This window comes from Protopterus annectens, chromosome 3.part1 (genome assembly GCF_019279795.1).
Source record: "Protopterus annectens isolate FY-2018-M chromosome 3.part1, PAN1.0, whole genome shotgun sequence".
Lineage (NCBI taxonomy): Eukaryota > Metazoa > Chordata > Ceratodontiformes > Protopteridae > Protopterus > Protopterus annectens.
The window spans coordinates 582,894,823-582,911,679 of record NC_056732.1 but is presented as its reverse complement, the minus strand read 5'-3'; the positions used below and the strand labels follow the sequence as shown (position 1 = coordinate 582,911,679).

General features: G+C 44.1%; 1 protein-coding gene across 4 annotated transcripts in view; it reads left to right on the top strand.

Moving 5' to 3' along the window:
- The window catches only part of BRD1 (bromodomain containing 1), a 2,713,326-nt gene that overhangs the window by 1,295,330 nt on the left and 1,401,139 nt on the right, over positions 1-16,857 (top strand). For all 4 annotated transcript variants that reach the window (XM_044066979.1, XM_044066978.1, XM_044066977.1 and 1 more), the window contains exon 4: positions 4,124-4,252. In XM_044066979.1, coding sequence (XP_043922914.1) covers positions 4,124-4,252 — 129 coding nt within the window. The remainder of the gene's footprint in view (positions 1-4,123; positions 4,253-16,857) is intronic.

The window sequence follows — 16,857 nt, the reverse complement described above, 5'->3', positions numbered from 1 at the left end:
TACTATGCGCAGCCAGAGACTACTTTCTCCACTTAGCTCCCCAGCTGGGGATCACAATCAACATCAAAAGATCTTCCCTTTTTCCAACCCAAATCCTAGATTTTATTGGAGCCAGATTAAACACAAACCAGCTTTTAGCCTTCTTGACTCCAGACCGGCTTCGAACTCTAAGACTCCACATATTGGGCCTTCTTCAATCCCCAGCCCCCTCTGCAGAATTGGTCCTGAGGGCGTTAGGCTCTGAGAGTTCTTCAATGGACCTTGCAAGTCCAATGGTCCCTCCTGCGGCATCCCATGAGCTTCCCTGTTCCCCTCAGCAGGGTCTGCAGGAAAGCCCTCTTATGGTGGCTCCAGTCCCCGGACCTCCAGAAAGGGCGCCCCTTCTCTGTGTCCCATCCCCTAGCCACGGTGACCACAGATGCCTCTCGCCTCTGGTGGGGGGGGGGGCACTGTATGGGCAGGACCGTCCAAGGCACGTGGACCCATTCAGAGACCCTTTTGCATATCAGTGTCCTAGAGATGAGAGCGGTGCTTTTGGCGTTGCAAGCACTTCACAGCCTTCTTCACTTGGGGGACAATTGCGATTCAAACAGATATGTCAGTTGTCTGGTATATCAACAAACAAGGGGGAACCAGGTCCTATCCACTTTATCGGGAGGCCATGAGTGTGTGGGAATGGGCTATATCCAGCAACCGCTTTCTCATAGCGACGCACATTCCGGGCCGGTCCAACATCTTGGCAGACAGGCTGAGTCGAACCATTCTCTCGCCGTATGAGTGGTTTCTAAACCCCAGAATAGCGAAGTTAATCTTCTCCAAGTGGGGTGAACCTCACTGCGATCTTTTCACCTTCGAACGCAAAGTGCAGTGACTACTTCGCTCTAATTCCCCCACCAGGGGAATCCCCCAGAGACGCTCTGGTGCATGTTTGGCTACCCGGTCTACTTTATGCTTACCCTCCTCTTCCCCCTGATGCTAAAGTTCTTACAGAAGGCCCGACGGTTGGGGAGCAGAGTAATCCTCATTGCCCCATTCTGGCCTCGTCAACCTTGGTTCCCTTTTCTGTGGTCTCATCTAGTGAATCCCCCATGGATTCCAGATCTGATCTCTCACCCATCAGGCCTGTCAATTCCGAACCTGGACAACCTCAAGCTGACAGCTTGGTTGATCCAGTTCCACTGATAGCTCGGGCTCCCAGTATCTCGCCCCCTGTCAAGGCTATACTAGTAGCCGCGCACAAGCCATCTACAAGAAGAATTTATCATAGCAAATGGAAGCGTTTTTTTCTGTTTGGGCAGAGCGTCAAAACTTAGATCCCTTTACCGTTCCGCTGCCAGCAGTGTTAGATTTTCTATCAGGCTTATTTTGACCAAGGTGCTAGTTCTTCTAAGGTCAAGGTCCAGCTGGCTGCAATCTCTCACTATCATGTCGGGAATGATCTCGGCCCTTTAACTTCGTCTAAATTATGTAAGACTTTCCTAAAAAGCACTTTCCTTTTGAGGCCTCCAGTTAAGCATGCAGTCCCTCCTTGGGACTTAACCCTTGTTCTTCAGTCTCTGACAGCTCCTCCTTTTGAGCCTGCATCTTCAGTGGATCTGAAATACTGATCTTGGAAGACAGTTTTTCTTGTTGCCATCATTTCGGCCAGAAGGGTTTCGGAACTTCAAGCCCTCTGTGCCAAGCCACCATACTTAATATTTCACAAAGATAGAGTTTCACTCAGGACCAATCCCTCTTTTCTGCCCAAAATTGCTTTGGAGTCCAATATCAACCAATCTATTAATTTACCGGTATTCTTTACAAATTACCAGAATAAAGGTGAATACAAGCTACACTCTCTAGACGTACATAGGCAACTGAGGTTTTATTTGCACAGGACAGCTGATCACAGGAAATCAGACCAGCTTTTTGTATCCTTTGCTAAACCCACTTTGGGAAAACCTGTATCAAGTCACCTTGTCCAGATGGATTTCACAATGTATTCTTCTGGCTTATGAGACTTAGGGCTGGTCTGCACCTGAAGATGTCCATGCCCATTCTACTCTATCAATCTCTACCTCTGCTGCTTTTCGATCTAGGGTGTCGTTGGATGACATTTGTTCAGCAGCCACTTGGGCTTCACCCAATACATTCATAAACCATTACAAACTGGATATTGTCTCTAGAGGGAGAGCATCCTTCGGCCCTGCAGTGCTCCGGAACATCCTTCCATGAGGACCTCCCAAGAATTAGGTAGCTGGGGACTCTGTCCCATAGGTTGATTCACAAATGAAGTTAACTACTTCAGATTAAGAAGTTATGTACTCAACATAACATTCCATCTGAGTAGGTAAACTTCATTTGTCAGCAGCCGACCCCCCCTCCTTCCCCCTGATCCATATGGATACTCAAAGCAATACTGCTTGTCTTGGCGGATTGTCTTTAGGTTGGAGTTTGGAGGTGGTTCTTTGGTTCTATATGTTTCTGCTTATGAGCAAACTCGATCTGAGGTCAGGAAGGGATAGCTGGGGGTTATGGGTAAAGGGGAGGAGCTTGGATCTTAGCTGTTTGAAGCTGCTGGCTCGGATCCGATATGGATCCGATACCCATAGGTTGCTGACAAATGAAGTTTACCTACTCAGATGGAACGTTATGGTGAGTACATAACGTATTTACCTTTTTTGTATTTTATTCCATCAGTGCTTAACTTGCTTTAAACACCTCTGAGTGCATCTATTTGATTTATTTTTCAACTAAATTACTGAAGGCCATCTCCTGTAGCAAAGCTGAAACTTCAAACTGATTTTTGCTGTACAGCTGTAAGATTCTTGTCAGATTTTTTTCTTCTTTCTCTGATCAGTTTTCTTTTACTTTTTCCAGATTGTTACTTTTTTGGCATTCAGGTTGTGAAATTGCTAACCAGTAAATTAATTTTACCCAGAATGATAATTTGAGCTGACTTTTTTTTTAGTTTCATTTTTCACATTGAGAGAGCTATAATTAAACAAATCATCAATGTAAAGCCATCTTGCAAGTCTGTAATGTCCATGTCAAGTCCTTGGCTGGAAAGAAAAGGAGTTGTGGATATTTACAAAGTTTTTTTTAGACAAATGAAGATTGGTTGGTGAGGTGAAAGCAACTAAGGGTTATTGAGGAACTTTCTTAGATCAAATAGTATGGTAAGAATGTGTCCATTATTTATGGAGCATTATTGACACAGCTGTCTTTGGGTATTAGCGAAAGCTTCCAGTACACAACACTAAATATGTAACTTAAGTCATGCAAAAAAACAAAAGTTCTAAGCTGTCAGCAATGTAGAATGCATCACTTTTAATTGTAGAATAGATGAAGCAATGAGAGCATAGACGAGGCAAAGAAGAAAGGCAAGATGCAGTCTGCCAAGACTGCCTGTAGAAGAGCCTGCATACTGAAGCAAAAGCATTTTTGTCTGCTTTGCCAACAGTTGAGTTTGGTGGCAGATTTGTGCTGATGGGGAGTGCCATCTGGGAAGGGAGTAACAATATGCTCTCCTTTTTTAAGGAAGAGAGTTGGAGACATAATACTTATAACTTGAAAAATAGTGCATGTGATGGGTGTGCTATGAGGGGTAAGATTTCCATGTTTGTCCTTTCTGGAGAAGCATTAGATGTGAGCTTTTCAAGGCCCACCTATAACATTCTTTGCTGCAAGTGTATGTTGCGCTTTCGAAAGCAAAGACCTGAGAATGCTTCTTGTATTCCATAAACTCGCAGTGTCAGCTTGTAACATTAACAACAAAAAGAAATTAGATTTTTTCTTGCAAGGGATTACAGTAAAGTAGGCAGGAGAGATAAAGAGAAAAAAAACTGGAGTAGAACCTCTTGACCTGGGTTTGATCTTTCATAAAGATGTCTGGGGAGACTGGAAAGAAATAACAGAGAGGATGTAGAGGCCAAAAAAAAAAAAAAAAACTATCCACATGAGGGGGGAAAAAGATCAACCAGAATATCTCTGTTCTTTTGAAGTGTCAGTTATCTATTACAAATGTTTAGATAAGTGTACCTTGTATTAAATTAATCTGGAAAAGGTACAGAGGTTAGTGTCTTAATTGTTTAGGTCTACAATATTTGTTGCAAGTTTCTGAACCTCAGTTCTTATTGTTTAGATTACTGTTGAGCAGCTTGCCATGGAACTGCGGTTGACTCCACTAACTGTATGCCTACGGTCAGTTCTGGACCAACTCCAAGAAAGGGATACTGCACACATATTTGCTGAGCCTGTTGATCTTACAGAGGTGTGGTTTTCATTTATTTCATAAATAACTGTTGCTAATGCTCTGTCATCTCCTATGTGCAAGACCTATTATTTTTTTCTAGGAATTACACATTAATTTTTTTAGAATTACACATCTTTATCCTTGTATGGCTGTTAGAGATGCAGGCCAAAATTCAAACCCCAGAATTGAAGTCCAGAAAGTGCAATAATTTCCATTTAATTTAGAATTTGTTTCTACTATTTTGTGTGTTAAATTTGTAACTCTAACAGTACTTATGTGAAGTGGTGGATCACAGGAGTATTTTTTCTGTGTGTTCTGCTTACTCTTAACTTTTACCTCGGCAAAAAAAAAAAAATGCTTTGTGTTAGAACAGGTTTGTCCCACGTATGTGTGCATGCGCGTGTGTAGGGGCACCCACGACTTAATGAAGGTTAATCCCAAATGTTTACCATATAATTTACATATGTACATGTATGATGTATACATAAAAAAACACAGAAGTATAGATATAAAAATATGCAGATATAAATACATCATACAGTCAAAGGCAAGCTAGATAAGTTGCTGGGAATCTGATTGCTTGGCTACAAAAATGTAGCGACTCACAGAAGTTGTGATCTCAGATGCCCTGGGGTGCACTTTATTGTATGCATTTCTCACTGCTAGTGACATGGGCTGCCAGTGAAATTTAGTAGGTCATGTCAAGACTTAATTCTTGTGACCTGCACTCAGTGTCAAAAGCAGTGCCTCAGACATTCTGCATATATTACGAGGAATACAGATGTTCGTGTTTCACTGTTGCAGTCATCACACTTGGGGTTATCTGCCTGCAGGTAGGCCTCAGTCAGCCCAAGTACCAGAGTCTTGGGATTTCTGCGTCTGCTGTTGCTTCTTCCATGATGTCAGGTAGTCAGGGGTATAAAACATGCAGCCGATGCCATTACATCAGCTTTTCTTGCCGAACGGAGCCCGAAGCAGAAGCAGTTCGCAAGTGCCAGTCGGCCGCCTCCTGAAATTTTCATTTTTCGAGTTTCACACCTGAAGTCTTCTAAAAGATAAGTACCCCGTTGGGGATCCTTTTTTTCTTACTCTAACAGATGTCAGAAAATCTTAACCGTCTTACCTGTGGAAAGAAAATACCTCATAGAGATTTTCATTCTTACTGTGTCACCTGTTTAGGCTCAGACCATGACATTCCTCGCTGTCGGTTTTGTGCTCTGTTCAACACCCAAAGTGTTAGTCATCGGGCTATTTTTGTCGCTAAATTCTTTCCCACTCATTCTCCATATTCCGAAATGGCTTCAATAAGCCCATCAGAGTACTGATTTTCCGAAAAAAAGTAAGGATAAAGGCAGAGACAGACCGCATAGGTCAAAAACTGCTGACTACGCTTCCGTTAAGCTGATCGCCAGTCCGCCTGTACTCAGTGAGGTGCTTTCGCAGCCTCTGATACCCGCTTCTGCAGATTCGCAGGCCTCAACTGAGACCCATTCAGAGTCCGGTATGCCGTGAGATGCTTCATGGACTGTGGAACCTGCGGATGTCTCTACCTTGGATGGGTCTGGAGCCACTGTACTGGCACTGGCTTCTAAGGGTGTATTCAGGCTTTCCGATATTCAAATTAAACCGACTACTTCGTTTCAAACCAAAAATACTGAATCTCTCAGGCCTAGAGTTCGCACTACGCATAGGAACCTGACAACCAAAGTGCATTCTCAGGGCCCCATGCCACAGAAATGAATGCTTAGAATGGCTGATGACCTTATTACCTTAATTAGGGGAAGCCAGCCTTCCCTCTCTAAAAGTCCAAGAACTGATTTTCCTTCTGATTCTTCAGATCATGAGTCCGATGACTCTGACCCTTCTGATTACCAGGACATACCTTTATCTACCTATGAGGATTCAGATGCAGAGGATTCAATTCTATCTGCTTCCCCAACAGAGGATTTTTCTTTCAATGAAACCCTGCTTACGCTCAGCATTTCCACTGGGAGTGCCAGGAATACCCACAGTCCAAAAAAGACTCTGGGAATTTTTAAACTTGGCTCAGCACAGGCCTCTAGCTATCCCTCTTGTTCTGGAAATTGTAGATGTCTTCACGGAATCCAGTCTTACCCTTGATACTTTGCCACCAGCTCCTAGGAAACTTAACGGGTACTACAGAGTACCTGACTCTCTCAAATTCCCATTTAAGAAACATAATGCAGATCCAGAGACCATTTTACAGGGACCTAAAGGCATTAAGGTTACTACAGCCAAAAACCCTACCCCTTCAGACAGGGATTCTAGGGCTTTGGACAGATGGGTTAAGAAGGTATACACCTCTGCTACTCTTGCCATCAGGGCATTAAATTGCTAGTTTCACATGTTAAAGTATCAGCAACATATTACAGAACTAATTAAACAAAAAAATATGTTTTCCAGATTGTGCAGGACAATAAAGATTTACAAGAGTTAATGCATTCTGCTAACCAAGTTGGAAAACATACTTTTCAATGTGGTTTTGATGCCTTAGAAGCATCTTGCAGGGCTGCTGTCACTGGGTCTGTTCTTAGAAGGCATGCTTGGCTTAAGGAACAAATCTTGCCAGACCATGTCAAAGCAAAATTAGTAGATGCTCCATTAAACCATGACCGTCTGTTTGACACTAAAGCAGAAGTAGCCCTCAAAAAGATGGAGGAAAAAGCTAAATCTATGCAAACTGTTAGATTTCCTACTGGTCTTTCCCAGTCCCTCCCAAACCTTCAGTCCAAACCCAGGGGCAGCAGACCACCAAAGCTACAGTCTCAGGGTCTGCACAGATCTAAACAATGGAGTGCTCCCACCTCAGAATTGGGGAGTAATAAGCCACCACCTTATGGAAAAAGTTCACAATGACTTGTCCTTCACCCTTCCAAGCCTTGCCCAAGTACGTGCACCCTTAGGAGGAAAACTAGCACTGCATGCAAAAAACTGGAAGTACTTTACCCAGGACAGATGGATCTTGAACATTGTATCCCAGGGATACAGATTCTATTTTCACTCACTGCCACCCCCAAGCGGATGGCCAGATCACCCCCCCCCCCCAAACCAGTGGGCAGAGGCCCAGAAGCAAGTACTTTCTCTTCTCAGTATCAAAGCTATTCAACCTGTCCCAACAGAGCAAAGGGGACAAGATTTTAAAGACTGTTTCTGGTACCCAGAAAAGAAAACTCTTGGCGCCCTATTCTGGATCTGTCTATTCTCAACACCTTCCTGGTGGTTCCAAGATTCAAAATGCTTACTCGCAAACAGCTGCTTCCTATGCTAGCCAAGGACTGGCTTGCCACCCTAGACTTAAAAGAAGCTTATCTGCGCATCCCCATAAGGGAATCTTGCAGGAAATATCTACGTTTCAGAGCAGGTTCTATGCATTACGAGATGTTCTTCGTGTTTCACTGTTGCAGTCATTACATTTGGGTAATCTGCTGGCAGGTTGCCCTCAGTCGGCCTGAATTCCAAAGTCTTGGGTCCTGCGTCGGTTGCTGTCTTCTCTTCCATGACAAGCCTGACAAGGTACTACAGGGTTCCTGACTCACACCAATTTCTATACAAAAGCCATGCTGCTGACCCAGAAACTATCTCACAGGGCCCCAAGGGAATTAAGGCCTCCACTGCTAAAAATCCATTACCTTCCGAGAGAGATTCCAGATCCTTAGAAAGGCAGGGAAAAAAGGTATATACCTCGGCCACCTTAACAATGAGGGCATTAAACTGTCAGTTCCATATGCTAAAGTACCAACAGTTTTTGTTATCACAATTGAGAAGTAAAATGTCACAACCTGAACAACCAGACTTGAAGGAGTTGCAGGATTTGATGCATAGTGCAGAACAAGTGGGTAAACATGCCTTACAATGTGGTTTTGATGCTCTAGAGGCCTCGTGTAGAGCTGCTGTTACAGGATCAGTCATACGTAGACATGCCTGGCTCAAGGAACAAACCTTACCAGATCATGTCAAAGCTAAATTACTAGATGCCCCTCTGCAAAAGGATGTATTATTTGGTGCTAATGCTGAGGAGGTATTAAGGAAAATGGAGGAAAAGGCTAAATCAATGCAAACAGTGAAAGATTTTCTACAGGTTCAACCCCCACGTTTCAGTAGAAATTGGCCTTCCAAAAATTGGTCCTTTCCAGCCACGGACAGACCCCAAAGAGGTAGATACAGGCACCCGAGGGGCAGAGGGCAATCCCAAGGATCGTTTAGAGGCAGATAATGGCAAGCTCCTACACAAAGAGGTGGTGAGGATAACTCGCAACCATTCAGAAAGCAAGCCCAATGACTTTCCCCTTTGCATGCCAAGCAAGACTCAAATGGCAGCACCCTTAGGCGGAAAACTGGCATTATTTTCAAAAAATTGGCATATTGTCACAAAAGACAAATGGATCCTGGACATTATAAACAGAGGCTACAGATTCCATTTTCACACCCTTCCAAAATGAGAGGCATGCCAAACCTGCCACACAATCAAAGGGCAGAGGCACAAAGACAAATTTCAGATCTCATAGACATGAAAGCTATTCAAGAGGTACCTACGCACGAACAAGGTCAAGGTTTTTATTCCAGACTATTCCTGGTACCAAGGAAGGGAAAAGATTGGAGACCTATTTTGGACCTATCCATTCTAAACACATTTCTACTCGTACCAAAATTCAAGATGCTCACTCTACAGCAGCTTCTTCCCATGCTGGGCAAGGAGTCTTGGCTGGTAACATTGGACCTCAAGGAGGCATACCTGCATGTCCCAATCAGACAAAATTGCAGAAGATACCTCAGATTTCTTGCAGGTTCAACCCATTATCAATTCTCTGCATTGCCCTTTGGCTTATCTACTGCACCCAGAGTATTCACGAAATGCCCGGCATCAGTAATTGCCTACTGCAGACTTCAAGGGATACAAATATACCCCTATTTAGACTACTGCCTGATCCAAGCGGACAGCAAGCACATCTGGCTTATGTAATAATGTTGCTGAATTCTCTGGGATACATAGTCAACAAAAAGAAATCAAGGCTAATACCCTCTCAGAAAATAATTTTCCTGGGTGCCAACTTGGACACAAACACCCAGATGGCCTACCTCACGCCAGAGAAGCAGGGGCAACTAACTCAATACTTCAGAACACTAGCAAATTGCACCAGGCTGACTGCAAGGAAAATCCTGCAGGCTCTGGGATTCATGGCATCTTGCATCTTACTAATCCCATGTGCAAAGCTGCATATGAGGAAACTTCAATGGTACCTGAAAAACCTATGGTCGCAACACATCCACAGTTTGGAAACAATAATACCACTAATTCCATGTCTTCAAAAGGAATTTCTGTGGTGGGCTCAACATGCCAAACAAACGCAGGTCTCCCATTCAGCAAGCCTCAAGCGAATCAAGTCATCACAACAGACTCCTCGGACTACGCTTGGGGGGGCGCACATGACAGATCGGTGCATTCAGGGCAAATGGTCCCAAAAAGAAAAGCACCTTCACATCAATCAAAAGGAAATGCTAGCAGTAATAAATGCTATTATAGCTTTCAAAGACCTTCTGCAACCAGGTCAACTATTGATAAGGACGGACAACACCACAGTAATGTGGTACATAGACAAACGGGGAGGAACCCATTCATACCCCCTATGCATGCTGGCCATGTCACTTTGGAACATGGCTCTGGACTTACAAATCGAACTACAAGCACAGTACTTGCCAGGCAAGGAAAACACGCTGGCAGACAACCTAAGCAGAAATATGACAGATCCACACGAATGGAAGTTGCATCTTCAAATTTTTACAGAGATAATTCAAGCATGGGGAAGGCCAGACATGGATATGTTTGCCTCCCACAAAAATCACCAATTGACAAAATTCTGCTCAAGGATTTTTCATCCAAAGGCCTGGAGAGTGGACGCTCTCTCTTTCAGTTGGACATCAATGACATATGCCTTCCCACCTCTTCCTCTGCTGCCCAAAGTTCTATTAAAAACCAGAGCAGACAGACCAAAGATGATTCTCATTGCTCCAGACTGGCCAAGACAACACTGGTACCCACTCCTGAAGAGCCTGACGCATTCCCCACCATGGATCCTGCCTGTAATGCCTCTTCTGACTCAGCACAGCTTCAAAACTCTTCAGTCAGCTAAAAACGCTCAATCTAGCCACATGGAAGATTCCTTAGCATCACAACAGTCCCTACTCTCCAAGGAGGTGCAGGATGTCATTTTGGAGGCCAGAAGGCCGTCTACTAGAAAAGCTTACTCCGCAAAATGGAAACTGTTTTGTGTCTGGAATGAGAAAAAGGGCCAGGATCCTGGAAAACTGAATTTACCTCAAATATTACAGTATCTAGCTGAGCTGCTAAGCAGTGGACTTTCTTTCTCCTCCATCAAAATCCATGCCTCAGCCATTTCTGCAGAATACAACACTGATCCACCCTTATTCTCTCACCCCCTCTTAAGACAGTTCCTCAGAGGGGCTAAGAATCTAAAACCCCCAAGGAAACAACCAATACCTGCTTGGGATCTCAATTTCATTCTAGAAAAGCTGACCTTGCCTCCTTTTGAGCCAGCTGCCTCATCAGATTTGCAATATTTGTCCTGGAAAACAGCTTTCCTTTTGGCTATTAGCTACAAGCAATCATGGCTGTGCAGCCATGTATCATCTTCCATCAGGACAGAGTTTCCTTATGAACCAACCCGTCCTTTATGCCAAAAGTGGTATCCAGGGTAGCTTTGAATCGGGCTATACACTTACTACCTTTTATCCTAATCCTCAAAACAAAGGGGAGAGATTACTACATTCCTTGGACATCCACAGACAACTGCTTTATTATTTGGACAGAACAAAGCCTTTCAGAAAATCAGAACCGCTCTTTGTGTCCTATGCTATAGGAGCTCAAGGAAAGCCAATTTCCAAACAGACAATCTCAAAATGGATAGCCCACTGCATATGCTTTTGCTATTCTTTTCATGGCAAAACTGTGCCTACAGGCATCAGATCTCACTCCACAAGGGCCACGGCTACCTCTGCAGCTTTTCTCAGAGGCGTTCCTACCAAAGATATTTTGGAAGCAGCCACTTGGAGTTCTGTGCATACCTTCTCCAAGCACTACCACCTTCCATTATACTCCATATCTTGAGCGGGCTTTGCCACTGCAGTCTTGCAGGGCATTCTGGCTCCTCCTAGTTCCACCTAGTGCCTACCACCCCTTTCTTAGCTTGGGGATTCTACCCATCTGTTATGACTGCAGCTGTATGCACGATGAACATAGTACAGTTTTGTACCTACCATAAATGTAGATGTTTGAGTGCTAATACAGCTGCAGTCCAGGTTTCCCTCCCTCCTTCCCCTCTTGGGACAGGCCTATTGGCTAACACCTCCTCATGCAACCTGATTGGGGTATTCATTCTTGATGTATTTGCTTGCACTACTGTATTTTGATTATATGGCATTGCTTTATTACACAAATTTATGTATTGCCTTCCTTCTGGGGGCACCTGACATCTGGGGCAAGAAAAACTGAAGAAAATGGCGTTGGCTGGTTCTTTTATACCCCTGTCGCACTGATGTCAGGGAAGAAGCGACGACAACCGACGCCGGACCAAGACTTTGAAATTCGGCCGACCGAGGACCCGCCTCACGGCAGGAGAACCCATCTGTTATGACTGCAGCTGTATTAGCACTCGAACATCTACATTTATGGTAGGTACAAAACTGTACTTTCTCTGCACTGCCCTTTGGCTTATCTACTGTGCCCAGGGTCTTCACAAAGTGCCTGGCACCAGTAGTTGCATTTTGCAAGTAAAGAAATATTCAAATTTATCCATACCTGGACGATTGTCTAATTCAGGCAGAAAACAATGACACTCTTCTAAAGCATGTGGTGTTTGTCAAAAGGGTTCTAACTTGTCTAGGGTACACCATAAACGAAAATAAATCACAACTGGTACCCTCTCAAAAAAATTACATTGCTGGGTGCAAGCTTGAATACAACTGCCCATATGACTTACCTTACACCAGAAAAGCAAATTCAGTTGATGACTTACTTCAAACAGGTAGCTACAAAAACCCAGCTATCTGCAAGACAAATTCTGCAGGCCTTGGGGTTCATGACCTCCTGTATTCTTCTAATTCCATATACAAGCCTTCATATGAGGAAACTTCAGTGGTACTTAAAAAGTTTATGGAGTCAACATTGTCACAACCTGGAAACAATGATTCCTATTATACCTTGCCTGCAACTAGAGTTCCTATGGTGGGCAGAGGCCTGCCACCAAAACCAGGAACTGTCATTCACTCCACCCCCTGCGCCCAAACCCTAACTATGGCTGCGTCAGATTATGCTTGGGGGGGGCGCATCTGGCAGGGAAATGCATTCAGGGGAATGGAGCCCAAATCAAATGCACCTACATGTCAATCAGAAAGAGATGCTAGCTGTACAGAATGCTCTGACAGCCTTCAAGGACTACCTCTGTCCAGGACAACTACTGATAAAGACAGACAACACCACCGTCGTGTGGTACATAAGCGGGGGGGTACACATTCCTTGCCCCTTTGCAGACTAGCCATGGCATTCTGGAACTCGGCCTTGACTTACCAAATACATCTACAAGCTCAGTTCCTGCCAAGAAAGCTAAATACTCTGGCAGACGAACTAAGCAGAAATCTTATGGACCCACATGAATGGAAAGTGGAACCACAAGTTTTCAACATACTGACACGCAAATGGAAGAGCCCAGACATAGATCTTTTTGCTTCACCCCAGAACTATCAGTTGGACAAATTCTGCGCAAGAATTCATCACAAAAAAGCTTGGAAAGTGGATGCTCTATCATTCAGCTGGAAAAAACGATCAGTCTATGCTTTATCCCCTCTGCCTCTACTGTCCAACGTCATACTAAAAGTCAAACAGGACAAACCAAAAATGATTGATTGCTCCAGACTGGCCTTGCCAACACTGGCACCCACTCCTGCGCAATGTGTCACACCTTCCTCCATGGCACCTGCCTCAGACACCTTACCTGCTGTCTCAGCAGAACTACAAAATTCTGCACACGCAGCTCCAAACTTTGAATCTTGCAGCGTGGCTTATCAACTAATTTCACCATTGGCATCTCTCAGCAAGCCTGTGATGGGTGTAATTTTGGAGGCTAGAAGGCCTAGTACTAGAAAATCCTGTGCTGACATGGAAAAGATTCTTTGCCTGGAACAAATCACAAGGAATAAGCATAGCAATACGCAATATTCCTCAGATTCTGAAATACTTAACTGAGATGCTTCACAAGGGATTACCTTTTTCTTCCATAAAAATCCATGCCTCTGCCATTTCAGCTCATTACAACACAGAACCTTCTCTCTTCTCTCATCCTCTGCTAAAGCAGTATCTCAGAGGGGCCAAAAATTGAAGACCTCCCAGGAGAGCACCAACTCCTGCATGAGACCTCAATTTTGTTTTGGAAAAACTCACTCTACCTCCCTTTGAGCCAGCTGCTACTGCGGACCTAAAATTTCTCTCTTGGAAAACAGCTTTCCTTTTAGCAGTCACATCAGCTAGAAGGATTTCAGAATTACAGGCTCTTATGGCAGTGGAGCCTTTCATTGTTTTTTTATCTGGACAGGGTGGCTCTCAGGACCAATCTATCCTTCATGCCAGATGGTATCCAGTGTGGGTCTTAATCAGACCATTCATCTGCCAACTTTCATCCCCAATCCACAGAACAAGGGTGAGCGGATTCTGCATTCATTGGATGTACACAGACAACTTGGATTCTACTTAAACAGGACAAAATCTCTAAGAAAATCTGAACAACTACTGGTGGCATTTGCTGCAGGGGCAGAGGGAAAGGCTATTTCAAAACGGACCATTTCCAAATGGATAAGCCATTGCATTTGTTTCTGCTATATACACCATGGTAAACCTATTCCTAAGGGGATCCGCTCTCATTCCACCAGGGCTGCATCTACTTTTGCAGCCTTTCTCAGTGGTGTTCCTACCAGAGACATTCTAGAAGCTGCTACCTGGAGCTCAGTTTGTACATTCACCAAACATTACCATTTACCTCTCTTCTCTAAATCCAGAGCTGGCTTTGCCACTGCTGTCCTGCAGGGCCTCACAGCTGCTCCTAATGCTGTATAATTCCATCCTCCCAACCATAGCTTTGGGATTCTACCCAAATGTAATGACTTCAACAATGAAACACTAAGAACATAGTACAGTTGTGTACACTTACCATAAATGCAGATGTTAGTGTATTCACTGTTGCAGTCCTGGTTACCCTCCCTCCAGCCCGCTGTTTTTTCTCTAACTATACCTCTTCTTTCTTTTACTATGATTAAAAGCCTTTTTGATGTATTTGCTTTTGTTTGGAGGTATATGTTTTGTGTTTTAAATTATATACATATATATATTTTGCTCCTCTTTTGGGGGGCACCTGACATCTGTGGCAAGAAGAACTAATGTATTGGCGTTGGCTGCATGTTTTATTCCCCTGATGACCTGACATCATGGAAGGGACAGCTACCGACGCAGGACCCAAGACTTGGTTAATCAGGCCGATCTGCCAGCAGATTATCCAGGTGTAATGACTGCAACAGTGAATAACACTCTAACATCTACATTTATGGTAAGTGTACACAACTGTACTTTTCTTGCCTTCAGTTTTAGCACTTCAGTCTGCTGATGAATTTGACCCAGAAGAATAAATAAAGAGCACACAAGCATTGGCAGCAGAGGTGCAGCTGGGTTGGAGTGAAGGGAGCAGCAGCCTTATGCACTTAGTGTTTAGAAGGGCTCTCTGCAAATCCTGACTGGTTTTAAGTGCGCTGCCAACATTCAGAAGTGAATGCCAGGATTGCATTTGCTGTCAGAAGTGAAGCATTTTCGCACTCTGTCTGGTATAAACTGCAGCAGTTTGTTACAAATTTATCATGCAACTTCCAGTTTTCTGCTTCTCAATTAGTTGGACTATAGATATGGATGTGGCTTGCTTAACTGAGCAATGCCAGATTGTGATTGTCTGAGCTGAGGATCATAGGGAAGAATGATCATGGCTTAAGGCACTCTAGGTCAAGACGGACAATGATGTTCTTCGTGTTTCACTGTTGCAGTCATCACATTTGGGTTATCGGATTGCAGTAGCCCTCAGTCAGCCTGATTACCAAAATCTTGGGTCCTGCATCGGTTGCTGTCTCTTCTTCCTGTCAGGTCATCAGGGGCATAAAACATGCAGCCGACGCCATTACATCAGTCTTTCTTGCCGTGCGATGCCCAAAGCAGAAGCAGTTCACAAGTGCCGGTCGGCCAACTCTTGAAATTTTCGTTTTAGAGTTTCAGAACCAAAGTCTTCAACTAAAAGCTAAGTACCCCGTTGGGGAATCCTTTTCTTGCTCTTAACCGATGTCAGTAAAAGTAAATAATTGCATTACTTGTGGAAAGCAAACACCTCATAAAGGTTTTCATTCGTACTGTATTCCTTGCCTAGGCCCTGACCACGACGTACCTAGCTGTCTGTTTTGTGCCTTATTTAAACCATGAACTGTCTGTTGTCTGTATATTTACGCCTCTAAATATTTTGGTGCTCAGTTCATTTATCCTGATACGTCTTCGGTCAGCCATCCGACTACTGACATTCCGAAGAAAAGCAAAGATAAAGACAGACAGGTCGCCTAAGTCCAAAGGTGCCGACGATGCTTCTCCTAAGCCAGTCTCCACTTTGCCAGTACTCAGTGAAGTGCTTTCACAGCCCCTGATGCCCGCTACTTCTGATTCGCAGGCCTCTACTGAGACCCCTTCGGAGTCCGGTATGCCACGAGATGTTTCACCTGTGGAACCTTCAGATGTCTGTACCTTGGATGGGTCCGGAGCCGCGTCTTCTGAGGGTGTATTCAGGCCTACTGACTTGCGTAGTAAACCAGCGCCATCTTTTTAAAGGCCTAAATCTCAAACCATGCCTAGAAAACTGGCGCCCAGATCACATGGTCAGGCCTCTATGCCTAAAAATCGAATAAGAATGGCTGAAGACCTTATTACTTTTAGAGGGGGAAGGCTGGCTTCCCCTGATTGAGACCTAGGACTGAATTTTTTGATACTTCTGACCAGGATTCTGAATTTTCTGTTTCCTCTGATAACCAGGATTTTCCCATATCTACCTATGAGGATTCTGATGCTGAGGAGTCTGTTCAGTCTGCTTCCCCCCTCATAGGATTTTTTTTTTTTTTTTTTTTGGTGAAACCTTGCATACTCTCAGGGAGCATTTCCGTTGGGAAAGTCAGGATTTTTCTGATTCTGAAAAGAGGCTTTGGGATTTCTTACTCCTGCACCAGTACAGGCCTTTTGCCATACCTCCTGTACTAGGCATTGTTGCATTTGCGTAATCCATCTTGGCCCCTGATTCTTTACCTCCTGCTCCCAGAAAACCTGATAGGTATTACAAGTTCCCTGACTTTCTCAAGTTCTTTTTTAAAAATCCTACTGCGGATCCTGAGACCATTTGACAGGGACCCAAGAGCATTAAAGCTACTGCTGCCAAAAATCCTACCCCTTCTAGTAGAGATTCCAGGGCACTGGATAGATGGGGTAAGAAGGTATACACTTAAGCAACTTTGGCCATTAAGGCTTT